Source organism: Rhineura floridana, chromosome 7, assembly GCF_030035675.1.
Source record: "Rhineura floridana isolate rRhiFlo1 chromosome 7, rRhiFlo1.hap2, whole genome shotgun sequence".
Taxonomy (NCBI): Eukaryota; Metazoa; Chordata; class Lepidosauria; order Squamata; family Rhineuridae; genus Rhineura; species Rhineura floridana.
In genome coordinates this window covers 68,050,238-68,078,145 of record NC_084486.1, presented here as the reverse complement: position 1 = coordinate 68,078,145, position 27,908 = coordinate 68,050,238, and the positions used below count along the sequence as shown (strand labels likewise).

At 41.6% G+C, this 27,908-nt stretch overlaps 2 protein-coding genes across 8 annotated transcripts in view; one reads left to right on the top strand and one right to left on the bottom strand.

Moving 5' to 3' along the window:
• EIF3A (eukaryotic translation initiation factor 3 subunit A) overlaps positions 1-940 on the bottom strand; it is a 45,078-nt gene extending 44,138 nt beyond the window's left edge. Inside the window, exon 1 of the mRNA XM_061635849.1 lies at positions 786-940. Coding sequence (XP_061491833.1) covers positions 786-834 — 49 coding nt within the window. The 5' untranslated portion in view covers positions 835-940. The remainder of the gene's footprint in view (positions 1-785) is intronic.
• Positions 645-26,194, top strand: DENND10 (DENN domain containing 10). Of its 7 annotated transcripts, none has more exons than XM_061635854.1 (9): positions 645-1,385; positions 10,987-11,183; positions 12,726-12,805; positions 13,971-14,119; positions 14,906-15,017; positions 21,488-21,588; positions 22,073-22,180; positions 22,925-23,019; positions 24,980-26,194. In XM_061635854.1, exons 2-9 carry the CDS (start codon positions 11,151-11,153, stop codon positions 25,154-25,156), a joined length of 855 nt encoding a protein of 284 aa, XP_061491838.1. In that variant the 5' UTR covers positions 645-1,385; positions 10,987-11,150; the 3' UTR covers positions 25,157-26,194. The 7 variants fall into 7 exon arrangements, with proteins under 7 accessions (XP_061491838.1, XP_061491841.1, XP_061491834.1 ...); XM_061635850.1 differs by lacking the exon at positions 645-1,385 and adding an exon at positions 1,703-1,848 and having other exon boundaries at positions 10,967-11,183; XM_061635856.1 differs by lacking the exon at positions 645-1,385 and adding an exon at positions 1,761-1,848.
• The last annotated feature ends 1,714 nt before the right edge of the window (positions 26,195-27,908 follow it).

Below are 27,908 nucleotides of genomic sequence, written 5' to 3'. Positions count from 1 at the left end.
TACTTCCATATCACATCAGGCAGTGCATATTCTGGAGTCTTAAAATTGACTATCTCAGTTTAATTATTTTAAAATGGAGAGGGAGTTCAGTCCATCATTTATCTTTCCACTTCCTGCTGCACAGTGGCTTGATTTGTCGTGGACACCCTTGAAAAACTGAGTTAAAGGAGAACATTAACACAGACCATATTTCATCACAAAATGAAGGGTAGGCGAGAGCTTTAAGGGCGAGAAAGATTTCAAAACCAGAAAGTGGGCTGTGCAGACGTGTACATACGATACACGAGAGGAAATCGCTCTTTTTGATTTGAGGGGTGTGAACTATGAAGAGAATTGCCATTATAATACGACAGCCATTAAAGACAAACGTATCATATACAGACAATGTTTTTTTTTATTGTGGCAAATGAGAAAAACCACGCATATTTCTTGTCTCACTCACATCCCCAGCACAGGCCGTGGTTCAAGTAGTAGGGAATGAGTCAGGAGAGCCACCAAGAGCCACAAGGGAACGGAAAAGCCTCATATTATACTAAAGAACTAACGAGGCAGCTCGCCCCTTTGCCCCCCCCCCCCGGTTGTCTGGCTGGAAAACAGGTAGGCGGTTCGGCGCCGCGCACCCCAAGCAAAAAAGTGGGTGAGAGCTACAGTCAGAGCGAGGCGGGAGTCTAGGCCTCAGCCTCCATTACTAGGCATAATGAAGCCCGGGCGGGGCGCGATGATGTAAAAGGGGCGGCGGCGGCGGCCCCTGCCCAGCTACTAGCGGCCCAGAGCCCCGCACTCACCGTTTGCCCTCTTTAGGGCGTTCTCGGGCCGCTGAAAGTAGACCGGCATGATGGCGACGGCTTCTCCTCACGCGGCAACGAGCCCCAAGGAGCGCCCAGCCAGACAGCAAGCGAGGTCGGAAAAGGACGGCGTCACATGACCCACACGCACGGACGTGTACGGAAGCGATGGCACCTCCCCTCCGGGTCTATGGACCCAAGCTTGGAGACGCTGAACGTTAGAAGACCGCATGTGTGAGGGGGTCCTGCGGAAAGATCGCTGTTCTGCCATTCTCTTCGGGAAACACGAGCCGGTTGCTTATGGTCTGGTGGTGAAGAGTTCGAATCCAGTTTTGCTCATGGTGTAGTCACCAGTTTAATCCTGCGCTTCTTTGTTGGTTAGGTGGCGGTCTGTGGTGTTTAGGTTACAGCTCTGCTTGCCAGTGTGTACTGTGGTGACCTGAAAGACCCAGGTTCAAATCCCTATTCCAACTATGGAGCTCTCAAAGTGACTTTAAACCAATTGCTGTCTTTTAGTATAGCCCACTTCACAGCCTTGTTGTGATAAATCGGATGCGTCACCTTGAGCCCACTGGAGGGAAAAGGACATAAATTTGATAAGTAAATATTTTTATCTTCCACCATTCCTCTCTTATGTTTCATTGATTGATAATGAGAAACTGCCTTTGGTTATCTGAGGATCGGGGCTGGCACGAGCCTGCCATGGTGCTATAGCCTAGCCCAGCCCAGCCCGTATATAGTTGGCGTGAAGCTAATAAACCGGCTCATACGTCCCACCTACCTCTCCCGTCCTTGTGAATGATAGCAGTCATGCGTGTGCGGCATTCACAGGGACGGGAGATGTAGATGGGGTGAGCGTGCAGGAATATTGAAGCGGGGGGGGGGGTCGGGGAGCTCCGTCTCGGTGATCAGGGGCAGGGGCAGCAGCTAGCACTTCTGTGGATCGTGGAATGGAAGCACTACCCTCCCTCAATAAGGAGGGACCTTCAGGGGTCCTCGGCAAGGGCCCAATCAGGCCACCTGGTGCTGGCCTTGCTGAGGATGCTGCAGTTTTACCATTAAGGTGAGACCTATCCCAGTGTGCGTCTGTGTTAGAATTGCTTTTAATGTGTCTTTTAATATCTTTAACCCTTTTTAAAAGATTTTTTTAAAGTTTTTTTTAATGTTTTTAACGTTTTGTTTTAATGTATTTTAAGGTCTTTTTATGATGTTTTAAAGTGTTTTTAGTGTTTCTGTGTGCCGCCCTGGGCTCCTGCTGGAAGGAAGGGCGGGGTATAAATAAAATAATAAATAAATAAAACCCAATACCCCCTTATAAGGGAATAAACCCCCATTGGACTCAACATTGGGGGCCTTGTAGTTGGCCAAGCATTGGGAGTATTGCGGTATAAAGGTTTTGCTTACAGGGTGACTGGACATGCTTTAAATCAGTGTGGTAAAGCCCCAGCCACCTGTCATTATAATTTGCACAAATACATGTATATTTATAACATAGCTCTTGCAAAATTGTGTTGTGAGTCTGTACCTCAAGACCTTTAAGCGCACCTAGTAGCACGCTCTGCTCAGTATAATGCACTTTTCAGTAAACATGTATAGGAGTAGTACATAGAAACTATATCTCAAATGCATACAGTTATTTAAAACTGAAACTGAGATATGGATGGTTTGGAGGGGTTACACAACACTAAAATTGAGCTTTTGTTTTTTGTATATGCAGTGCACATACAAGGTTACTTTTCAAAACACCGCCATTTCTACAGTGGTGGACTAAGATCAAAGAAACTGAAATTGATATAACCAGTTAAAATCAAAAGGAGAGAACATGACAGCAGCAAAACCAATCCAAAGGCTCTCTGGAAAGCATTTATTTATTTATAAAAGTATACCACCCTCTCACAAGACATCAGGGCAGTGTACAGCAACATAAAAAAATTAAAATACAGAACAATTACTAAAATGACTCAAGAAAAAGTTTAACTAGATGCATAGCCTGTCAGCATAGAAAAGTCTTCAAGAACACACCTGAAAATCAAAAGTGAGGATGGATTTGATCCGTCTTCAAAAAGACACTAGGGAAGGTTCCAAAGCATTGGGATTGTAGCAAAAAAAGCCCCTGCTTCTTAGGGAAGTTAATCTGGCCTTTCACTTCAGATGAAATTCAGTGTAGAGCCGCACTTTCTGATCTTATCTACACCAAGGTCATCAGGATCTTTAACCAAAAAATCGCACTTTGAATTGGGGCCAGAAGTGTACAGGTGTTTCAGAACATGTGATATTTGAGCATGCAACTCAAATTTGGCAGTAGGCAAGAAACAGTATCTGCATAAGCTGGAGTGTCCAAACTGTTTTCAAAGGCAGCTCTGCATAAAGCTCATAGTAGTAATCCAGCCTGGAAGTCACAGCATGAATGAGGGCTATTCATGCAATTGGAATTGTGATCACTGGTAGGATTGCAGTGGGAAAGTGAAGAAAAAAGCCTCTCCTTCCTGCACACTGCCTTCGCAGTAAGAATCCCTCCCCCTACACGTTGTTGTTGTTATGTGCCTTCAAGTTGATTACGACTTATGGCGACCCTGTGAATCATTGACCTCCAATAGCATCTGTTGTGAACCACCCTGTTCAGATCTTGTAAGTTCAGGTCTGTGGCTTCCTTTATGGAATCAATCCACCTCTTGTTTGGCCTTCCTCTTTTTCTACTCCCCTCTCTTTTTCCCAGCATTATTGTCTTTTCTAGTGAACTATGTCTTCTCATTATGTGTCCAAAGTATGATAACCTCAGTTCCATCATTTTAGCTTCTAGTGACAGTTCTGGTTTAATTTGTTCTAACACCCAAGTATTTGTCTTTTTCGCAGTCCATGGTATGTGCAAAGCTCTCTTCCAGCACCACATTTCAAATGAGTTGATTTTTCTCTTATCCACCTTTTTCACTGTCCAACTTTCACATCCATACATAGAAATAGGGAATACCATGGTCTGAATGATCCTGACTTTGGTGTTCAGTGATACATCTTTGCATTTGAGGACCTTTTCTAGTTCTCTCACATCTGCCCTCCCCAGTCCTAGCCTTCTTCTGATTTCTTGACTATTGTCTCCATTTTGGTTAATGACTGTGCCGAGGTATTGATAATCCTTGACAAGTTCAATGTCCTCATTGTCAGCTTTAAAGTTACATAAATCTTCTGTTGTCATTACTTTAGTCTTTTTGACGTTCAGCTGTAGTCCTGCTTTTCTGCTGTCCTCTTTAACTTTCATCAGCATTCATTTCAAATCATTACTGGTTTCTGCTGGTAGTATGGGATTGTCCAGAGTATAGGTTGCACATCAGAACAATCAGATGCTGTGGCACCCCCATTTTTTTAAGGTATTCCATAGTTTTTCATGATCTACAAAATCAAAGGCATTGCTGTAATCTACAAAGCATGTATAAATTTCCTTCTGAAATTCCTTAGTCCTTTCCATTATCCAACATATGTTTGCAGTATGATCTCTGGTGCCTCTTCCTTTTCTAAATCCAGCTTGGATGTTTGGCATTTTTCGCTCCATATATGGTAAGAGCCTTTGTTGTAGAATCTTGAGTATTACTTTACTTGCATGGGATATTAAGGCAATAGTTCGATCATAGAATCATAGAATAGTAGAGTAAGGCCATCAAGTCCAAACCCCTGCTCAATGCAGGAATCCAAATCAAAGCATTCCCGACAGATGGCTGTCCAGCTGCCTCTTGAATGCCTCCAGTGTCAGAAAGCCCACTACCTCTATTGGTTCCATTGTTGTATGGCTCTAACAGTTAGGAAGTTTTTTCTGATGTCCAGTCGAAATCTGGCTTCCTGCAACTTGAGCCCATTATCCATCTCCTGCACTCTGGGACAATTGAGAAGAGATCCTGACCCTCCTCTGTGTGACAATCTTTCATGTACTTGAAGAGTGCTATCATATCTCCCCTCAGTCTTCTCTTCTCAAGGCTAAACATGCCCAGTTCCTTCAGTCTCTCCTCATAGGGCTTGGTTTCTAGTTCCCTGATCATCCTTGTTGCCCTCCTCTGAACCTGTTCCAGTTTGTCTGCATCCTTGAAGTGCGGAGACCAGAACTGGACGCAGTATTCAAGATGAGGCCTAACCAGTGCTGAATAGAGAGGAACTAATACTTCATGTGATTTGGAAACTATACTTCTGTTAATGCAGCCTAATATAGCGTTTGGCTTTTTTGCAGCCCCATCGCACTGTTGACTCATATTCAGCTTGTGATCAATGACAATTCCAAGATCCTTCTCACATGTCATATGGCTGAGCCAAGTATCCCCCATCTTATAACTGTGCATTTGGTGTCTTTTTCCAAAGTGTAGAACTTTGCATTTATCCCTGTTGAATTTCATTCTGTTGTTTTCAGCCCAATGCTCCAGCCTATCAAGGTCCCTTTGAATTTTGTTTCTGTCTTCCACGGTATTAGCTATGCCCCCCAATTTTGTATCAGCTGCAAATTTGATCAGCATGCTCTGTACCTCCTTATCCAAGTCAATAAAAATGTTGAAGAGCACTGGGCCCAGGACTGAGCCCTGTGGTACCCCATTCGTTACTTCCACCCAGTTTGAGAAAAACCATTGATAAGCACTCTTTCAGTACGATTTTGGAGCCAGCTGTGGATCCACCTGATAGTTGTGCCATCCAGCCCACATTTAGCTAGCTTGCTAATCAGAATATCATGGGGCACTTTGTCAAAAGCTTTGCTGAAGTCGAGATATGTTATGTCCACAGCATTCCCACAGTCTACAAGGGAGGTTACCCAATCAAAAAATGAGATAAGATTAGTTTGGCAGGATTTGTTCTTCATACATCTGTGTTGGCTCCTAGTAATCACTGCATTGTTTTCAAGGTGCTTACAGATTGACTGCTTTATAATCTGCTCCAGAATTTTTCCAGGGATTGATGTTAGGCTGACTGGTCTGTAATTCCCCAGTTTCTCCTTTTTGCCCTTTTTGAAGATAGGGACAACATTAGTTCTCCTCCAGTCATCCGGCACTTCACCAGTGCTCCATGATTTCTCAAAGATAATAGACAGCGGTTCTGAGAGTTCTTCAGCCAGCTCCTTCAGAACTCTAGGATGCAGTTTATCGGGCCCTGGAGATTTGAACTCATTCAAAGTGATTAGGTATTCCTTTACCGTTTCTCTGTCAAGCTCAAGCTCCAATCCTGCCCCTTCTAGTTCATGTTTCCTGTGAGGATCATAGACCCTTTTCTGGGAGAAGACTGAGCCAAAGTAAGAATTGAGCACTTCTGCCTTTTCTTTGCCTTCCTCATTGAGTAGCTGTGCTACCATTTATTTTCTGTCTTTTACTATGGATGTACCTGAAGAAAGCTTTTTTGTTGCTTTTAGCATCCCACACTAACTTCAGCTCATTCTCAGCTTTAGCCTTCCTGACACCATCCCTGCAATTCTATGATACCTGCCTGTACTCTTCCTTTGTGGCCTGGCCTTCTTTCCACTTCCTGTATGTGTCTTTTTTTGTTTTCAGGTCATCTCTAAGCTTTTTGTGAAGCCACATTGGCTTCTTCTGCTGTTCCCCCCCCTTTTTTTAATTACTGCTTTCCCTGGGATTATTGCATTCCCTGGGATCCCCTTTCTTTAGAATTGGGATGTATATTGAACACTTCCAGTCCATGGGCCGTTGTTTAGTTTTCCATATTTGTTGACAAATTTTTGTCAAAATTTGGACAGGTTCAGTCTCAGTAACTCGTAGCAACTCTATTGGTATGCCATTTGTTCCTGGTGATTTGTTTCTTCCAGGTATTTTAAGATCAGCTTTCACCTCACATTCTAAAATTTCTGGTTCTTCATTATACAGTTCTTCCTTGAATGAGTCTGTCATCCTTGCATCTCTTTTATAGAGTTCTTCAGTATATTGCTTCCAGGGCTGTGGAGTCGGTACGCCAAACCTTAGACTCCGACTCCTCTATTTTTCTACTGTCCGACTCCGACTCCACCCAAAATTGCTTCCAACTCCACAGCCCTGTAAATGTCTTTTTAAATTGGAAGCTCCCATAGGAGCATTTTTATCGCTGCCTGAATATGCGCTGATCTTGGCATCACAGCATTTGTCTTCATCGGGGTCCTGTGTCATACACTGACACACAAAATGTTTTCCATCTTGAGTTATGGTGAAATGCTCAACTACAGCTGACTTCATGGGAAGCTTCTTTGACATTTTGAATTTATATTTTAAAAAAATTGTCAGTCAAAATTTATTTTGAAGCCAGAGTCGGTACATTTCTTCCGACTCCACCCAAAATTGCTTCCGACTCCATGACTCCGACTCCACAGCCCTGATTGCTTCCATCTTCCTTTTATTTCATATCAGTCAGTCAGTGTGTTCCCCTGTTGATTATTCAGCATCCCTACTCTTGGTTTAAATTTCCCTTTCATTTCTCTAATCTTTTGGGATAGGGCTCTTGTTTTACCCTTTTTGTTGTTCTCTTCTATTTCTATACAATAACTATTGTAATAGTTCTCTTTGTCCCTACATACTAGTTGCTGTTTAGTTGCATTTTTATCTCCTTTTGCTTTTCTTCTCTCTTTAACCATTTTTAGAGTTTCTTCAGTCATCCATTGAGGTCTTTCTCTCTTTTTAACTAGTGGTATTGTCTTTTTGCATTTTCCCCTGATAACGTCTCTGACTTGACTCCATAGTTCTTCTGGTTCTTTGTCAACTAAATTTAAAGCCTCAAATCTGTTCCTTATTTGATCTTGCACATACACGTAGTTATTTAAGAAAAAAGATAGCTGAATATTATGTATTAAACAATTGTCTAGTTTGAGCCTGACAGTTATCTACTCTCTGTCCTCCAGAATCTGATGTATCAGCCAAATCTCATAAAAGGTGTTCTGAACCACATATTTTACATTTAGGAATATGGGGTTATCCTCATACTATACTTCATGCTTTTGAATTTGAATGACTTAACAACCCTGTAATATGATATAACCCTGAAATGTAATTAGATCCAGTTAATCCGCATATTGGAAATTGGGAGGCCAGGGGTCAAGATATGTTTTATGACAATCCTACAATGAAGTCTAACGACATCACCATATTTCAGGTTGAGATGAAGATTACAACCATCCTCTATTATGAACTCTACATTTTAAATGGGAGCTGAAATTGATTGTGGTGTATTGGTCTCCACCTGTGTTGTTAAGTGGTAGACTAGGGCAGGAGAGCCAGGTTCAAATCCCCATTCTGTCCTACAGCTGTCTGGATGACTTTAGTCACACAGTGTCAGCCTAATCCACTTGACAGGGTTGTTGGCAAGATAAAAGAAAGAATTATGTATAAACCCCCTTGAGGTCCTTGAATAATAAGTGGTGGATATAAATGCAAATAATAAAAACTGTCACTGACTCAGATCTTCATTGATGTGTCACAGATACGTTGCAATGCTACTGTGCACTTTTGCATCACCAGTGCACGAATACACTTTACAATATAAAGTTTACATCAGACAGAAAGTAGAAAAATTACATGATAGGGTATACCAATATTGCAAATGAAGTCATTTCACTAACAATGGCCATCTCAAAATCAACTGAAATAATCTTGATGCTTATCATGGGTTGCATGTTGATGCAAAATACTGGGGAAATGGATCTCACCAACGATGAATAAACAGAACTGCCTGGGCAACTTGGATCATGACAAAAAATTACCAATTTAATACTTTTGGACGATAGTCAAGTAACAGTTATGGAACATTGGGGACTTTTTGTGTTATAAAGGAAAAGGTGTCCCTGCACTTATAGTGCCAGCCGTTTCCGACTCTTAGGGTGACGTCTTGTGATGTTTTACTAGGCAGACCATATATATGGGGTGGGATTGCCAGTTCCTTCTCCGGCCTTTCTTTACCCCCCAGCATAGGCCGGGTACTCATTTTACCGACCACGGATGGATGGAAGGCTGAGTGGACCTCGACCCCTTTTACCGGAGATTCGACTTCCTCCTTCCATTGGAATCGAACTCCAGCCGTGTGCAGAGCTTCAGCTGCGTTACTGCTGCTTACCACTCTGCGACAGAATTAAAATGTACAAGAGTACGACAGAAAATACTGAACATTGTATAATTTATTTTAATTGTAATTTCTTTATTTCTGGTGGAATTATCAGGGCTTCCCCCCTTTTATTTTATGAAAGTTAATAAAAACTTACTAAATAAATCATTAATTTGTATACCGTTTAATGCCAAAATAGGCTATGATCAAGAGAGACATGTTGAAAACAGTACGGCAAAAGATACACTACACGAAAAAATACTTCACCTCTCAGCAAATGTAAATCTAATTAAACTGCCATCTACACCGTTCCTTTTGAATGATTGCGAGAGATTTAAACCTAATGCTTAACTGAATGCAAACCCTTCCATTCATTTGGATGCAGAGGCTTTACTCTTTTCCCACTCTTGAGCACGTAAAATGGAGATCCCAAATCATACCGGAAGCCAGCAGGCGTGTATTACTCGATTTTTTTCGCTCTGTGAGGCTCGTGATGGGGCCAGGGAAGGCTCTCAGGAAATAGGCGGGGTCTTGGAGAAGGGAGGAGAAAAATGGCAGAGACAGAGGCTCAGTTGCTGCTGAGTGTGGGGCTGATTGGTAAGCACACTCCCGTCCCCCTTGCCCCTGCCCTTATTACACATCGCAGGGTAGTGAGTGGCAGGGAGCAGAATGATGTCCCTCTCTGCTTTCCGTCCCACAAATTCCAATTTTGCCTTGGAGAATAGGCGGATGTTTGTGTGTGGATGGAGATTAGGGGAGTTTCCTTTCTCTCCTCCCCACCTCCAGTCTGGCTGGATAGAGTAACCGAAACGCTTTGCCTTTAGAATAACACGAATGTACATAATCGAGATTAGACGAATGATCAAAAGGTGGATGTCTCATTCCTTCAGTGTATGCTTTTGGGTGAAGGGTAATGGGAGACAGCTATTCCGGATAAATTAAGGTTGAGAGTTTATGCCTTTATCCCTTTATCCCTTTCCGTGTATTAGAGTTTATAGACACTTCCAGGACATACTTTCCATCAGCCTTGCTTGTAATATCTTCTGGCCCTTGTAGATTCTTCCCTACTTTGCATCAGCCTTGCTTGTAATATCTTCTGTCCCTTGTAGATTCCTCTCTTCTGCTCTTTTTTTTAGAAAACCAAAACTTCAAAATCATAGCTACCTGTGTAAATATGCAGTCTTATCTGTACTCCTGTAGTTCTGAAGATTCAGCACTGTATATAAGAAGTTTACATATTTTTAATTGACCTGTACATATGCACACCTTGACTATAAGTGTGGCTGATTAAAGTGATACTATATAATTGTTTATTCCATGCTTTGTTGTTGTTTTTTAAGTCTCATTGATAGTGCTGCTTCTGAAAATAAGGAAATTATTCAGGATTAGTTTCATCAGTGTTGGTGTCTATTTTGCACCATCAGTGTGTCTGATGCTTTACAAATTCAAGAGGGCAAGTCCCTGCCATGAGAAGCATACAGTCTACCAGGGAACCAACAGGGGGGGGGGCGTAGAGGAAACCAAGGAAGCAATTTGCAGCTGTTTTAGTTCCAGATGCTCAAGCTTGTTTACCAGCTTAGGCTACAATTCAAACCCCCTTTGTGCCATGAGAGTTGGAGGAGGGGAGCTTAGCTGGCCCTGCCAGCCTTTGCCTGCAGAGTAGCACCAGAATCACTTCACTGGTGTGGAATCTCTGTTCCGCTGCCAGTGGGATCAAAGCAGGCTATTCTGGATGAGAGAAAGGGCTGAGTGAGCCCAGGACCCACTGGTTGGCTTTGGGTCTACCTGCCTTCCACTCTGGCTGGTGCATGCAGTGGGGTTTTGGCACCTACTCAGTAACACCCCACTGCTTCCCAGCTTGGGTTTGGATTTCCCTGTTAGTTATAGCTTGGCATAGGAACATTTAATAATTTTCAGTAATGCTACTCCAGACTCTCTGGCCTGAGCACCATTTTGATGTAAATAAGACATATATGTATGTTGCAACAAAACAGTTAAAACAAGTACCAATTTAAGGTTATAATGGGTATGAGCAGAAACCAGTATCTTCAGTATGTGTAAAATGTGGGTGTTAAGATGATTGCAGTCAATAGATCTGATTAACCAATCAATTTACTTCCTTGCTGCTGTTGGCATTCTCACAGTGAACATCTTTCCACCATAGAAAAAGATTCCAGTGGAGATGCTCTGTGGGTCTGGTGTTACCCTTCTACAACAGTTGAATTAAGGGGCCTCTTGTTGAGGAAATGCTGCCTTACAGATGAAAGCAAACAGCTTCACACTTTCGTATTTGGTCAGTACAGACTGACGTGGTTTTATGTTACAACTATGGAAGTTCCAGATTCTTCAGCCTTGAAAAAGGTAGGACTGAAAAGAGGAGCTGGATATAGAAGGAGCTTACTGTGCACATCATTCAACACTGGCTATTATCTTACTGACATTGGAGGAATTGGATTTAGGAATCCTTGCTAGACAAGGCCTATATTATATGCCTTGGTTTCTGCATTGATTTATATAATAATAAAACTTGTATCTCTGTTAATTTTATGCGACAGTGGAAGCTCTCTAAATATGTTACCAAATAGAACTACCGTGCACATTTTAACACATTTTTCTTGCTCCAGCCTACTTCATTTTCTGTCTAGTGTTTTTTAGCTTGATGGCAGTGACTGCTGCTGCTTTTTTAGCAATCTCTAAGCTGCTCTGAGAGCCTTTTTTTTTTTTGCTGAAAAGTGGGATAAACATTCTTTAAATAAATAAATAGCAAAAGCTAATGACCGTATTATTCCACTAACGTACACTGAAACTTCCATCATAAAGTAAATTTAGTACATTGTACAAGCACCTTGGATAGCTCCCTGAAAGTTCAGACTAAGACCCAGAGCAGATCCCACTGCCCCACTGACATGGAGCCACCAACGGCCGCTGGCTAGATGTTGAGGCCTTATATAATTCAACTAAAGCTGCAGTGGGAGTTACGTTTGCGTAAACACACATAATACTGTACTGTAAATCATTAGTCTGGACTCAAGACCAGATTGCTGTTTCAAGGTGGCTTGTAAGTGAATACATCACAGTTGTCATGCTGAGAAAGCTGTGGCTGGTGCAAAAACCCCCATCCACATCTGAACAGATCATTCCAAATGCAAGAGAGGGAGGTAAAGGAAATAAAGTTGTATTTAGGAAGATTGTTTGGGAGCAGTAAAAATGAGCATTCCAATGAATAGGAAGGAATAATGAAGAATATCGATTAAGTGATGTTGTGTATGTGTGTCCTTACTTTGCCTGTTTGCTGTTTAAAATGTTGTCTCTGTAGAATTGTTTTCCACCTGATGTTTGTTTAGCTCCTTCCCACCACTCCAACCCCATTCCCCTCTTCACCTGAAGATATCGGGGCGAGTTACAAATATCATGAATGATCTGTCAGTTTTACGTGTTTGAATGTGCTATGGATGTTGTGTAAGTGCTGTTTCAAATGCCTAAAACTTGACTTTGGGGAGGGAAAAAGATAAGAGATTCAAATCATAAACACATGTCTGTGATAGAGTGAAGCATGCTCCTCGCTACTCCATCTTTGGAAATGCAATCAGACTGTTGTAGGTTCTAAAAACATTGTTGAACTTTCTTATTTGATATCATGCTTTCCCATCACTTGGGTGATTTTTTGAGTCCTCCTTGACCTTCATTGCAGTTCTCATGGGATTTATAGCAGATGGATAGAAAGCAATTCTTACATTTAATAGATTATATAAACAACTGGACTCAATTGACTTTGTCTCATTTACTATATTTCAATGAAATTTGGTGAGCAGATTCTCCTGGTGTTGCTGTAATGTTAATGTTCGCAATGCAATGTTTATAATCAAGTATTGGGGTTTAAGCATTATTTTTTTTATTGGATAGGTGACCCATTTTTCCATTGTCCTGACTACCAAAGATTTTAACCCAGAGAAATATGCAGCCTTCACTAGGATCCTCTGTAGGTGTGTATAACTGATATATTTTGTACTACAACTGCAAGTTTGGTAGATAAGTTTTTTTAAAAAAAGCTTTTGGTCAGCTAGAAACGGGTTCTCTATTAACTGGTCAGTAGATTTTTAATTGAATAGTTAATTGCACTTTTTAAAAATACAAGTCATTTACAAAAATGCCTGTGGTAGACGCCATCTTGGAAGATGATTTTCCTCTTCCTGTCTCACCCAGGAGGGAATGCCTCTTATAATGCCACATGTGCAATGTGTCTTAGCAGACACTAGTTTAAATCAAAGAACCCCTTTTTCATCTGAACTGTTCTATGGATATCTAGTCAGGATTAATAAGTTGAGACACTACATGGAACTGCCTTTGGAGAACATTCAGAAGCTTCAGGTGCTTCAGAAACAGCTGCCAGACTGTTGACTGGCATGAGCTCATGCTGGTTCAGCTGTACTGGCTACCAGTGTTCTTCCAAGCTCAGTTCAAAGTGCTGGTCTCAGTCCATCCTCTTCCTGTTGAGCCTGTTCAGGTGCTCCATTCAACAACAGAAGTCCTTGTTGAGCTCTTTGTCTTCTGCTGCGTGAAGTCCAACAGGCTGTGTTGCACAATGTGGCTTTTTCAACTGCATTGCCTAGACTAGGAACGGGGAACCCGTGGCCCTCAACATTTGACTGTATTTCTCATCAGCCCCAGGCAGCTAGCATAGTCAGGGATGATAGGAGTTGTATTCCATCAATAGTTGAACAGCCAGAGGCTCCCCATTCCTGACCTAGACTTCCCAGGGAAGCCTTTAGGCTATTTCGCTACTTGCCTTTTAGCAGCTAAAACATGGCTTTTTAAGATAGCTTTCAGTACTCATTAATTTTTACTTATTGCTAAATTTCAGTTTGGCTGTTTTGTTTGTTCATGTCAAAAAATTTTAATTGTTTTTAAATTTTGTGTTGTAAGCTGCCTTGAGGGTCTTGGATTGAAAGGTGGGATATAAATATTTTAATAAATAGTATCTTGAGCCAACCACAGATTTAGAAAGATGACCCTGTGTGTGAATCCCAAAATGTTTTGACACACATAAATTAACAGTGAATATGTCTTAGGACTTTTGTCCTAGAGAGTACTTTTTAAATTCTCTATGGACGTTTTGTGCACAAAAAATTTTGTTTTTGTTTTTTTTAGAATATATGTGAAATATGGTAGTCCTGTGAAAATGATGGAGAGTTATATTTCTGTCCTGACAAAGGGGATCTGCCAGAGTGAAGAAAATGGCTCTTTCCTAAGCAAAGATTTTGATGTCAGAAAAGCTTACCTTGCAAGCTCCATCAAAGGTGGGGGGAGAATTCTTCTAAAGCTATGGTTATGATTCAGCTCAAAGCATGTGTTCTTAGAAGTAAGCTCCATTTTATTTCAGTGAGACATTTTTCCAAGTAAATTTACTTAGGACTGCAACACAACAATTTGAAGCTGCAGTTGTGATGAATTTTGTGTAACACAGTAAAACACTCCTTCAAGGCTAGCATTCTTTGGCAACTGCTGGAGTCCCAGCACCCTGGCAGGGCCCATGATTGACACCTGCCTTGGGCTCCTCTTTAACCCCCCCAACCCAGTGCTCCAAGGGTAAAGGTGTAGCTTGGGGATAGAACATCTGCTTTCCATGCAGAAGGTCCCAGGTTCAATCCTTGACATCTCCAAGTATTGCTGGGAAAGATTCCCTGCCTGAAACCTGGAGAGCTGCTATCAGTCAGTGTAAATTAGCATTCTTCAACTCTGGGTCCCCAGATGTTGTTGGACAGCAACTATCATGATCCGTTGGCTGGGGATGATGGGAGTTGTAGTCCAAAAACATCTGGGGTCCAAGATTGAAGAACAGTGGTGCAGACAATACTGAGCTAGATGGGCCTATGGTCTAACTTTGTATAAGGCAACCTCCTATGTTCAAGCAGCACTGGACGTTCTATAGCTTCCTTCATGGCTGAGTGCTGAGCAAATTCCCCAATCTCATTAGAAAACCACTTTCTCATGACCACTAATTTAATACTGATACATACGTTTTTGCTAGTTATAGAGAGATCATTGCCTTGTACTACTAAAATCCTATTTTTTTCCTGTTCTAGATATAATATCTCAATTTGGAATGGAAATAGTCCTCTTGTATACTGCGCTCATGTTAAAGAAAAGAATTGTAGTATATCACCCCAGATTAGAAGCTGTCCAGGAATTTACAAGGTACAGCACCCAGGTGAAATAAAAGAGTCATCAAGTATGCCTCTTTCTATTTTCCAGTCTGTTTGGTACTGTGAGAGAATCATCATATATACTAATAGCAATCTCCATTCTCCAAGTGCTGATCCTTACGTAGCCAAAACAACACCACACATGTAGGTAAGAGAGGACTGTGACGCCCTTCCCTGGCTCTCCCTGTCAGGTTCCTACCTGCTCGTGGTTACTGCCTGTCTCTAGGCACCACCAGGGACTCCACCAGTCCGGACTGTCCTTTATTTTATTTTTTCTCTCCCCGCTCTAGCACAGATCTCAACAGATCCCCCTGCTAGGCAACCACCAGTCACGTCCTAATACTAGTATTCCCAGAGACTCTGAATACTGGTATTGTTATTCTCTTCACCGCTGCCACCATTTGTTACAGTTTCCCTTCAGCCTTGGTCATTACCTTACCCTCCCTTCTGGTCTGTGAAACCCCAGCCAAGGATCAGGCCTTTGGTAAACCAAATTAAGTATTTATTAAAGATAACAAAGCTAACAAGATTAACAAGATTTCTTCTTAAGGCACATAAGCATATGGTTTTACTCAATACTAATCCGAACTCCACCCCCCTCCTTCTCCACTCTCTCCTGGCAAACAACTCTCTCAAACCCCACCAAGCAACCCACTCTTTCTCTTCTCCCCCCAGATTCCACTCTCACTCTTCCTTTTATACGTTCAGCCATTTTAAACACTCAGCCAATCATCTAGCATTCTACTGCCCATTCACTCCCCCTCCTCTTTCACTCCACTTACCATGTATCTTCTAAACAACCAACACTTACCATATATACATTAATATAGGAACATCACATTTCCCCCCCCTTAAAACAACGGCAGAGTATTATTCCTGTTCCAGGATTTATACGTCGCGTTAACAAATAAAAGTCTCTATGGGGAAAATGTCTTTCTTTTTTCCTCCGTCTGGTCACGTCACTGCAGTCCCAGCCACTTGCCTGGAAAGTCCATCGGCCAGTACATTGTCCTTGCCTTTGATGAACTGGAAGTCCACTTGATAGTCCTGTAGGGCCCAGGACCACCTCTGCAGCATAGTGTTATGGTTTTTCATAGTCTGCAACCATAACAAGGCCCGGTGATCCGTGGTCACTGTGAATCTTCATCCCCACACGTATGGGCGCAACTTGTTCAGTCCCCACACGACCGCTAGGCACTCCTTCTGGACCGACGAATAGTTTTTCTCCCTCGGCGTCAGCTTGCGACTCAGGTACGCCACTGGATGTCTGGTGCCTTCTCTCTCCTGTAACAAGACGACTCCCAGCGCCAGGTCCGACGCATCTGTAGCCACGATGAATGGTTTCTCATAGTCTAGTGCTATTAATATGGGTCCTTGGCACAAGGCTTGCTTCAGTAGATCAAAAGCCTTCTGACATTCATCCGTCCATACCACACACTCAGAACACTTCTTCTTTGTTAATTCATGCAAGGGGGTTGCTATTTCCCCAAAATTTCTCACAAACTTCCTATAAAATCCAGCCACACCCAGAAATGCCCTTACTTGTTTTTTGGTTAAGGGGATCAGCCACGCTTGTATTGCCTCCACCTTGCTCCATAAGGGGGTGATTTTCCCACTCCCCACCTTATGTCCTAAATAGATTACTTCACTCACAACTTTCCCATTCACACAGCACGGCATAGATCTGATTGGGGCATGCTCTCCAGTATCAATGGAATGTCTGGATATACTGGTTCGGCCAGGTTTATTACTAAAGAGATTCCCATAGTTTTTCAAAACTCTCAGAATCTCTTCCTTTACTTCCTCCTCCACCTCCTCTGACCATTCCACTTGATCTACCCCTCCTTTGTCTTTGCTTTCCTGTACCAAATCTGGAAATTCAGGCCCACTTCCCTCAGGGAATAAGGTAACTTGCAACACCTGTGCATCCCTGGTATGGTAAGGCTTTAACATATTTACATGAACCACTTTGCTTTTGTTTAATTGGTCTGTGGTGACCACATACGTCACTGTGTCAAGCCTTTCTCTGATGGAATATGGTCCCTCCCAGTTAGCCTGTAATTTGTCATGTTTCCTGGGTATGAACGCCATAACCATATCTCCCACATCATACACACGTTCCCTGGCTGTTCTGTCATACCAGTAACCTTGCTTCTGCTGTGCTTGACCCAAATTCTTTTCCACCACCTCCATCATTGATATTAATTTATTGCGGAATTCCAATACAAAATCTACTACAGATGTTTGGACTCTCCCAGGGTTCCTTCCCATGAATTTTTTAATAGTTCCAAAGGTCCCCTCACTTTTCTAGTGAACATGAGTTCAAAGGTTGAGAAGCCTGTTGACTCTTGAGGGACTTCTCTGTATGCAAATAAGAAGCATCCCAAACGTTCATCCCAGTCTTGTGGGTGATCTTGAACATAGCTTCTGATCATGCCCTTCAAAATGCCATTGAATCTCTCTGTTAACCCATTAGTGGCGGGATGGTAAGTAGTGGTCTTTAGATGTCTTAGACCACAACATTTCCACATACATTGCATCACTTCTCCCATGAATACACTGCCTTGATCCGTCAGCACTTCATGAGGGAAACCCAGCCTCATAAAGATTTTTAATAAAGCCTCTGCCACTACAGGGGCTTCTACAGATCTTAGTGCTTCTGCGTCTGGGTACCTGGTGGCAAAATCCACCACCACCACTAGATATTTCTTGCCATGCCTTGTGGGTTTGGAAAAAGGGCCCACCAAATCTATTCCCACTCTATAAAAGGGTTGTCCAATTATAGGAAGGGGCTTTAAGGGTGCCTTAGTCTTTACTCCACTTTTTCCCACCTTTTGGCATATTCCACAAGATAGACAATGTTGTTTTACATCTTTGGAGATGTTTGGTCAATAATAGTGTGCTGCCAATCTCCTCTTGGTCTTTTTTATTCCCAGATGTCCTGCACATGGGACATCGTGGGCTACCTCTAGCAATCTGGTTCTGTATTTGCTAGGTACTATCAATTGCTTCACTGGTTCACATTCATCCTTTCTCTCAGCGGGCATCCACAGTCTATATAAAATCCCATTCTCACACACAACTTGATTCCTCAGTTTGTCAGTGAAAGGAATCTGTTGGGTCAGAGCTTGTTCCTTTATCTGCTTCAAACTTATATCTTTATGCAGCTCTTCCCTGAATTGCTCTGCTTCTTTCTTATCAGCGACCACTTGATACAGTTTGTCTCCTTCAGCAGGCCTGCTAGTGGTTGCTATGGTGACCTGAGGCTGGTTAACAGATTCCACCCTGTTTGTTTCAGCCCCCCTTAATATGGCTTCTTTTTCTCTGCCAATTTGCTGTCTGGTCACTACATAGATCTTTCCTTGGGCTCCCATTACATCTCTTCCCAGTATTACTGGTTCTTGTTGCTGGGCATTAATGCCTACTTTATATCGGCCCTCTCGGCCTCTCCAAGTCATTTCCACCAGGGCCACAGGCAAACTTTCTGGTTGACCCCTCACTCCTTGGATAGTCACAGTTTCCTGAGGTAATATTACCTCAGATTTTATTAAATCTGGCCTCAGTAATGTCTGAGCGGCACCAGTATCAAGCAATGCCCAGTAATTTGCCCCTTGTACACTCACTTCCTCTCTCAGACTTGAATCAAGGTCTGTTACTTCTGTCCAGTTTATCTGGCAAAACTGAACCTTTTTCGCTGTTTCTAAAGCCTTGGGCTCTGTTTTCACTGCCCTTGTCTGAGCAGGATTACTAATGGGGTTGGCAACCTCACATTGAAAACGTAGGTGCCCCGGTCTACCACATTTGTAGCATAATTTCTCCTCACTTTTAGGGTACACAGATCCACTCTGGGGTGTCCTGTGCCCTTCAGATTTTACTGGAGGACTCACTCGCTGTGGTACCACATCCCTTCTGCCAGCGTTATATGGTCTGCGTTTAAAATCTCTTGATGTTTTCCCCACCCAGCCAGTTCTGTTGGAGGCGAAGTGATCTGCCATCTCTGCGGCCTTCTGCACCGATATAGGGGAACGGTCTTTGACCAGGAGCCTTATTTCTGGTGGTAACTGATGGTATAATTGATCAATATCATGAGGTTTTTCACCTCCTCCACAGACTGAGCTTTTGCACTTGTCAGCCATTTCCCAAATATGTCCATCAGTTTTGCCCCTAGCTCCACGAAAGACCTCCCTGTCTGTATCTGGCAGTTTCTGAAAAGCTTTCTAAAATAATCAGGTCCCAGTCTGAATCTTTTGTAGACTGCCTCTTTGAATTCAGCATAGGTGACGGGCCTGTCTGAGGGGAAATATTGGTATACCTCAGCCAATTCCCCTTTAATCAGGTTTGATAAATACTGCATATATTTATCTTCAGGTAGCCCCCACAACTGAGCTGCTTTTTCAAAGGTGCTGAGGTAAATTTGAGGATCTTGACCAGGCTCATAGGCAGCAAAGTCCTTTGGAGTAATTTTTATTTTTGCTCCATCTCTGTCTTTCCTTGTCTCATCAGAATGAAACTTCTCTCTTTCAAATTTTAACTTTTCTGCCTGTAATTCCGCATCCACTCTCATTCACTCAAATTCCGACTCCCTCTGTTTTTCCTTCTCTGCACCTTCCATCCTCAATCTCTCAGCTTCCAACTCCCTCTGCTTGTCTTTCCCATCAGCTTCCATCCTAAATCTCTCAGCTTCCAACTCCCTCTGCTTGTCTTTTTCCTCAGCCTCCCATCTTAACTTCTCTCTCAAGTACTCTATATAAGCGGGATTGCTTAAATATCCTTCTGGGGTCTCTTCCCTGACAGGTTGTTTTTGCTGGGCAGTTGCAAATCCTATTAGTGCTACCCTCAATTCATCTACCCCTTTACCCTCGTGAGGTAAATTGAATGTTATGCACTTCTCCACCAGCTCCTCTCTTTTCATTTTTATGTATTCAGCCATGGTGTTTGAGTTCACTCACTCTTTGCCACACACTCGCCAGTCACTCTCACAAGAAATCTTGTTTTGTTATTTCTGTTTGCCACACCACTGTTCTGGATTCTCTAGTATTCGTATCTGGATTCTCTGTTGTTCGTATCCCACCACTACTGCCACCACCTGTGACGTAGTCTCCTTTGTTCGTATCCTACCGCTACTGCCACCCCATGTGACGCCCTTCCCTGGCTCTCCCTGTCAGGTTTCTACCTGCTCGTGGTTACTGCCTGTCTCTAGGCACCACCAGGGACTCCACCAGTCTGGACTGTCCTTTATTTTATTTTTTCTCTCCCCGCTCTAGCACAGATCTCAACAGATTCCCCTGCTAGGCAACCACCAGTCACGTCCTAATACTAGTATTCCCAGAGACTCTGAATACTGGTATTGTTATTCTCTTCACCGCTGCCACCATTTGTTACAGTTTCCCTTCAGCCTTGGTCATTACCTTACCCTCCCTTCTGGTCTGTGAAACCCCAGCCAAGGATCAGGCCTTTGGTAAACCAAATTAAGTATTTATTAAAGATAACAAAGCTAACAAGATTAACAAGATTTCTTCTTAAGGCACATAAGCATATGGTTTTACTCAATACTAATCCGAACTCCACCCCCCTCCTTCTCCACTCTCTCCTGGCAAACAACTCTCTCAAACCCCACCAAGCAACCCACTCTTTCTCTTCTCCCCCCAGATTCCACTCTCACTCTTCCTTTTATACGTTCAGCCATTTTAAACACTCAGCCAATCATCTAGCATTCTACTGCCCATTCACTCCCCCTCCTCTTTCACTCCACTTACCATGTATCTTCTAAACAACCAACACTTACCATATATACATTAATATAGGAACATCACAAGGACACCCAAAAATGGCCTAATAAGGACTGAGCACGCTCAGTAGCCCTGGAATGCTGACTGACTTTTGGATTGGGAATGGAAAACCAGGGTGGAAGAACAGAATAGAGTATCCAGTAAGTCGTCAGAGTTTCAGCTAGCCAGCTGTGAAGAGGCTGCAACATTTTTTGTTGTAGGTCCCACTTGTGACTTAAATTCTAAATCGGGGGTTCCCAGACTGTGGTCAGGGACTTTCATTCAGGTGATCCACAGTGTGCCTGTAGATTTGTGGGTGAAGACAGAATTCAAATTGTAACACCATAAAATACATTATATGAGAAATAAAAGAAGCATTAGAAATGCAATTAAAATGATAGCATCTAGCACAGTGCATTATAATTGCTACAACAGACAGAAAAATCATTAAGTAGTCCGCCAAGACCCTCAGCAATTTTCAAATGGTCCATGGGGGAAAAGGTTTGGAACCACTGTTCTAAATGTTTTCTTTTTTTATTTGTAACCCAAATCATTAAACACCTATAACTTTAAGTGGTGTTGGGCTTGGGTCTTTGTGCTCATAAAAAACTTAAAGGCACAGAACCAGTAATCTTCCTTGAAAGCAACTGTTGTACTGAAATACACAATTGTGATTTTGTTTTGTTTTATTTAGGGCTCTACCGGCCTTAGCATGGCACCGGCAAGATTGGTCAATCCTTCATTCATATGTACATCTGAATGATGATGAACTGGAAGCATTAAAGATGTGCCCAGGTATTGATAATAAAACATGTAATCTATCAGCCACTAAACACAGTAACTAAATTCAGCTTTGCTGAACTGATTAAAATCAAAAGACAGAATGCTATTAATCTTATAATACTCCTCTCTCAGAGTTGTGGTATACAGACATTCTGCTTTTTGAATCTGGTTTTTTTCATTGGTGATTAACTTTCAGTCATACATCCAACCCCAAAGAAGTGCTATTCATTCTTTGTCCCTTAGTGCTGCATTTACAAACACAGACCCAATTAATTTTCTGTAATCCACTGATGAGTCCCAATCCAGCTCCCAAAATTGCTGTACTGGAGCAGTCCCTATTTCCTTATTATAAAAAATAGGTCCCATTATAACATTACATAAAAACCAGTGGTTCCAATATTAATATTACATAAAAATATTACAATGTTTTTGCATTAAAGCACTCCCAATTAGAATATTCTTGCTCACTAATCATGGTAAAATCTTTCCTGATCAGGTTATGTTGCTGGATTTATAGACTCAGAAGTGAGCAACAGGCTAGATCTCTATGATGTATATGTCAATCTGGCTGAAAGTGAAATCACCATTTCTCACCAAGCAAAAGGTTTGTGGGTTATGTTGTTTGTCTATTTTCATGTTTCAGTTTGTTTGCACTTCAATAGATACAAACTACTGAAGTGTGGTATAACTTCCTAGTGTTGAAAAAATTGCACAAACTCTCTCTCTTATGCAATGTGGGTGCCATGATGTGTTCCATCGTATTCCTCCATTTGAAACACACTGATTGTAGTGCATTAATGTGAGCATCAAAAGCAGATGCTATATTTGCCAAAGCTAATTTCCAATGGAAGTCAAGATTGTAAAAGGTATGCTAAAGGAACTTAGAAAAAATCCAAAGAAAGGAAAGTTACAAAAAGCTGGAGGTGGGGGAATTTTTTTTAAAAAAAATAAGCATGCCAAGCCTGGGATTTTTAGTCAGAATGAAAGGGAAATGGATCAAAGTGGTACTTTTCAAAGGACATGCCTTGCCTGGAAAGGGAAACTTAAGAAGCACCAAAAGCAAAAGATCTGGTTGTTAAAAGGTGGTAGCAGGAAAGGTTCTGCCAACCCAATGGTAATGTAGCACACACACAGCAAAAAATGTGTTAACTGAGTACAGGTATGAAAAATCTGATATTCGAGGCGAGAGTTCCTTTGTATTTATTTTGTTGGATTGCAGGAAACATTTGGCATCTCCCTGATCAGTGCCTGTGACCAAGGCCATACTTTAGTCTGGAGTCACATATTAGTGTATTTTCACTGAACTATATGGTGGAAATGAGTGACAAGGCCTTTTCTCTCTCTCCAGAGGCAATGACAATGGGGAAACTCCACAAAGAAATTGGTCAGTTCATCATTCAGTCTGCAGAAGATCCTGACAAATCAAATAGTCAAGTTGTTAAGGTTAAGTCTCTTGTCTTTGGACTGTTTCACACATTTTTGTTCCCTAAAATATTGTGACTTTCACCTCTTGAGATCAGAAAAATAAAAACGGTTCAGATGATCACCTAAACATGGTCTAAACAATGGTTTAGATGATGGGGGCTGAGATGTGGTGAGCTTTGAAGCCACAGCCCCTCTCCTCTGAGCACTGAAGAGAGTGAAATCTTCAGTTTAGAACCAACTACAGTTCTGCATTACATACCACATTAGGAATAGCAGTTTGTTCTAACCAAATCTAGTTTAAAAACTCGGGTCTGAAACCATGATTTGATCCTAGTTTAACTGTGTTTAGAGCAAACCACTGTTCCCCAGGGTCACATGTAACTGAGAACTGTAGTTCATCTTAAGATGAAAGTGGAAGCTTTCACTCTTCTCCTTAATGCAGAAATGAGGGGGAGCAAGCAAGACTGAGGATCACTGCAGCTTGTTCCTAATAGCCAAAGCCATGTTTTTATACGATTGTCTGAACCAGGTCTGTTTGTTTGCAATTATGCTGCAAAACATTAAGAGCACCGCTGGAAAAATAACAGCTATACAACCAAATATCCCATTATGTGAAGTTGGTTTTATAGAAGCTTTTAAATAAGGCACAGTGCTTAGGGATACAAACACTTTGAAGAAAACATAGTGATCATCTCTCTCTTGCCGCATGCTTGTGGGCTGCATGTGGCAAGTTAGACTTGGGCACTATATCATGGTTTGTTTCTTCCAAATTGAGACGGAAATCCCAGGATGCATTCTAAGTATATATTCTTGAAAATAAGTCCCACATAAATCAGTCTCAATGGTTTCTCAGTAAACGTGGTTGAGATTAGGCTGTTGATCTTCAGAGTAGTTTTGTAGCCCATATATATGGGCCCTTCCTCACAACAGTGTGAGAGAGGTTGTGCCTCCCATTGCAAAGATGAGAAACTGAGGGCAACAGAGGCACTGAGCCTGGTGCTTGGTAAAGACGTTCGTAACTAAGTGATTTGACTCCAGGGAATCTTATCCTGATCTGAAAGGCAACACATCAATCTCAGAATGATTTTTTTTTAAAAATGAAAAACTGGCAATGGCACTCAGGGGTTTCAGACAGGGTCTTTCCCAGCCCTACCTGGCAATGCCAAGGATTGGACCTGGGATCTTCTGCATGCATAGCAGATGCTCTACAACTGAGCTATGGCACTTCACAAGAGTAATGAACCATATCTATTCCACACTGTTAAGCTTGTTTGCCATTCTAGCGTTTCTGAGTTGTGGGTTTTTTTTTTGCAGAGTACTCACATGGGTGCCCATGCATCCGCAGAGGCCTTCCCTGGCACCCACTGAAATTTGCTTTGAAAGAAGCATTCTTTTGTAGACCGTCTAATTGGTTGCAGTATGTGTGGTACTCAGAACAGTTTCTCTGGTTTGCAAATGTGCTCATGGGCCCGAAAAGCTTGTGCAACCAAGATATGGTAGTGCCACACTGCCTCCCCTCTTTTTTATTTTTTGGTAGGATAAAATGGAGAGGGGAAAACCATGCACACCACTTTGAGCTCATTGGAGGAAAGGTGGTATAGAAATGTAATTGATGGTGATGATAAGCATCCATATGGCATCTCAGAGGATGAGATCTGTAGGAGAGAAAAAAATACTGAAGGGTACCTGTAAGTCTTTTTAAGCTGCACTTCTCTTTCATCCGGTATAACATCTGGAATTTCTGTTGATTGATTTTTGAGTAAGTCTAAGATCATTTTGAGTGTAGTGGCGTTCCGTTCTATTGTATATTTTGTGTATTCATTATAAATTGCCTTGAGATGTTTCTGTAGTAATGGGACTAATAAATGAAATTACTACTACCACAATAATATGTTATCATCTCAAAGAATACTAGGAAGCATTGTTAGCCCCCCTAATTTCATGTGTGTTCTCTTTATTTTGAACTGTGTATGTCTAGGATATTTCAGTGAAGACAAAAGAAATCTTGACGAATCTGGCCTCGTTCACAGAGGTCTTACACGCTGATGAGAAGCCATCACTTAATTTTGAAGCACTGAAGCAGAAGCGATTTCCCCCAGCAACTGAAAATTTCCTCTATCATTTGGCAGCTGCCGAACAAATGCTTAAGATCTGATACTTTGTATAAAATGCTTCAAAAGGAAAATCCTCTTTGCCATCATACTTTTGGGTATCCCATACCCCCATGTAAAACATTTGGCAGAGAATAGTTTTATCTTTCTGGAGGGAGTAAGAATGATACAGGCTTGAGATGAAGCTCTGCAATGTGTAGTGGGATACACTTTTTAAAAAAATTTGACTTAGGATTTTCTACGAAATGAAACAGATTGTTGTTTTTTTAAAGGCAGAACAAAAAGACAGCTTATACAGAGCTCGTGAGCTCATGATTGCTAAAAGCATCATGTTCATTAAGGTGGAATATTTGATATGCCCTATTATCATCATCATAGTATAAACAGGATACTTCCAAAACGATAATGAAAATATGAAAGCCATTAAAACAATGTAACTCATGTCTTATGTAAGCTGTTTATTGCTGATAACCAACCTGAGTCCATAGAGCTGTACACAAGTGCCCCCCTCTTTAATGCCCATGGAGGAGCAGGATTATATACACTAGCCACTGAATGTTAATCCTTCTGCTGGCCACCTGTCTGGTGGCTAGGCTTTTAGTGTTAATGATAGAGCTCCTATACCTGTACAGCTTTTTCTGATGACATATGAACACAAGGAAGAGTCCTTTGTGTGTACAGCTGTATATGTGTGTAGGGTGCTTTCTTATTAATGATGTGTGCATCAGCCTGATTCCCCACCAAAAAAACCCCATTTATTTGGTGGTGGAGCTGAAAGGTTGTGTTAGCATGCTTAACTCTATTTCCAGTCTTAAAGGAAAAGGGCCAAACTACACTTTATACACAAATTTGTGTATTGAAATCCACAGCTGCTCCATCTAGGTAAAAGGAGCTGCAAGGGATTATAACCCCCCCCCCCGAAACTTAACTCCATCCCCTATGGGGTGTCAGGCATGTTTGCAGGAGCGGACATGCATCTGGAACTTGCCAGCATGAATATTGGCTAGGAAATGGCCTTCCCTAGCCATTTAATCTGCTGAAAATCTGCCCAATTGAAATCGCTTTTTCCTTTGAAACAGCTGCCACTAATGTTTTGAATACATGTGTGTAATATAAATTCTGGCCCTTAAACTCAAAAGTGTAATCATTACAAATCAAAGGTTTTGCAGGGAAATCGAGAACTGTTGAAGATCTTCTGTGGTAGAACTTTGCTGTATTAAAAAAATCTATTTTTTAAGTTCCTGGCCTTTGTAAAAATTATACAGCCACAAGAGTGGCTGTATACTATAGTCAGCAGGGCTTTTTCGCGTTCTACCATGTTATATACTTTAGCATGTGACAGAGATTATATGCTTTTTCTGTTTTCTTTTAAATTAGTTATTTCTTCTGCTAACATATTTTGAAATACTATTCAATTATTTAATAGTCATCACTGTGTAATAGCCATATTGAGAATCATTTGTCTTCTGCTTGTACTATAGCCTCTGAGGAACTTGTTGTAGTATAAAAGATACAAAAAGCATCACTATTGCTCCCCTATTTTCAGGGGGCTTATTGTTCATTTTGGTAAAGAAATGTTTGAGTTAACCATGTATATATCTAAAATCCCACTTAACGAAAGTGTAGCTTTCATACAACTCAATTCTGCCCTCCCCCCAAATTTTAAGATTGCAAATGTGTCATTTTTCTAACATGGATGAAACACTACATTTCTTCTTCTCGCAGACAGCATATTTTATATAACATAACTACATCTGTAAAACTTGGGCCCAATTTAAAAGTGATTCTGGCCATGTAAAAAGCATGTAGTTTTCTGATTTTCCAAGTGGCATAACTCATCTAAAATAGGCTTTCAGTTTCAATGTGTACAACAGTTGTGGAATTAAGACCTTTAATGCATAGGTGACCTTTTTTAAAAAACAAAATGACCACTTAAATACCACGTGTAAAATTTCCAGTCTGTGTGGTATCTTGTTTAAGGTAAACCTTAGCCATAGGGTTGTTGTACTCAGCCTTACTAAAATGGGTGTTTTCTGGATGTGTCCACCACTGGCTGGGACTAATGGGAGTTGTAGTCCAAAACACCTTGATATGGCACCAAGTTGGCAAAGGCTTTAGCAACTGTTCCACCAAGGACTTCTGTAGTCCTGTGATAGATAACCATGGGGGGGGGGGCATAGAACAGCCCTTTTCAAGATGCATAGTTTGTCTAAGAAATAGGGACTGGATCTAATTTGGTGCTACACATAATTTACGAGGTGCTATTTCCTTTCCTTCCCTAGAGTCAATGCCTGTCAGAATATTAGGGACCCAGTCAAACAAATTTGGTGAGGCATACACCACTACCAAAAGATGACACAGTAAAGGAATTGCTCTTATGAAGTAAAAAGCTCGAGATACATGAGGTTTTACTTCTATACAGCATTACTACCATCTGCTTCTTGAGAAAATGTCTTGGCCCCTATGTACTATTATTTGCCAGCATTTGTCCTCTCTCCTTTATATCTTTTCAGAAGAGCTGCTTCCTACTTAGTTATCCCTCCCAAACAGGAGCTGCAAATTGGGAAGGTCTTTCCTATGTTTACTACTACACATGAAAATTCAAACTTGCTGTTCATTGGTTTGAGATAATTAAGCTGAGAAAAGGGGCAAGATAAGATTTCTTTTTGAACTCAGGAGAAAGCTCTCTCTTTTTAATGAGATGCAAGTTTTCCTGTGAGGTAAAAAAAACCAAGGATGGCAGGCTTGACTAGCATGTAACAACCTGGTAAGAAGTTGAAGATTACACACAAACAG

What these genes read in the sequence shown, in the direction of transcription:
- DENND10 (XM_061635850.1), top strand. Translation starts at nt 1,736, where the DNA reads ATGGAAGCACTACCCTCCCTCAATAAGGAGGGACCTTCAGGGGTCCTC. An exon ending in GCTGCAGTTTTACCATTAAG is followed by an intron (nt 1,849 to 10,966) that starts GTGAGACCTATC and finishes GCATTCTCACAG; the next exon opens with TGAACATCTTTCCACCATAG. An exon ending in CAAATAGTCAAGTTGTTAAG is followed by an intron (nt 23,020 to 24,979) that starts GTTAAGTCTCTT and finishes GTGTATGTCTAG; the next exon opens with GATATTTCAGTGAAGACAAA.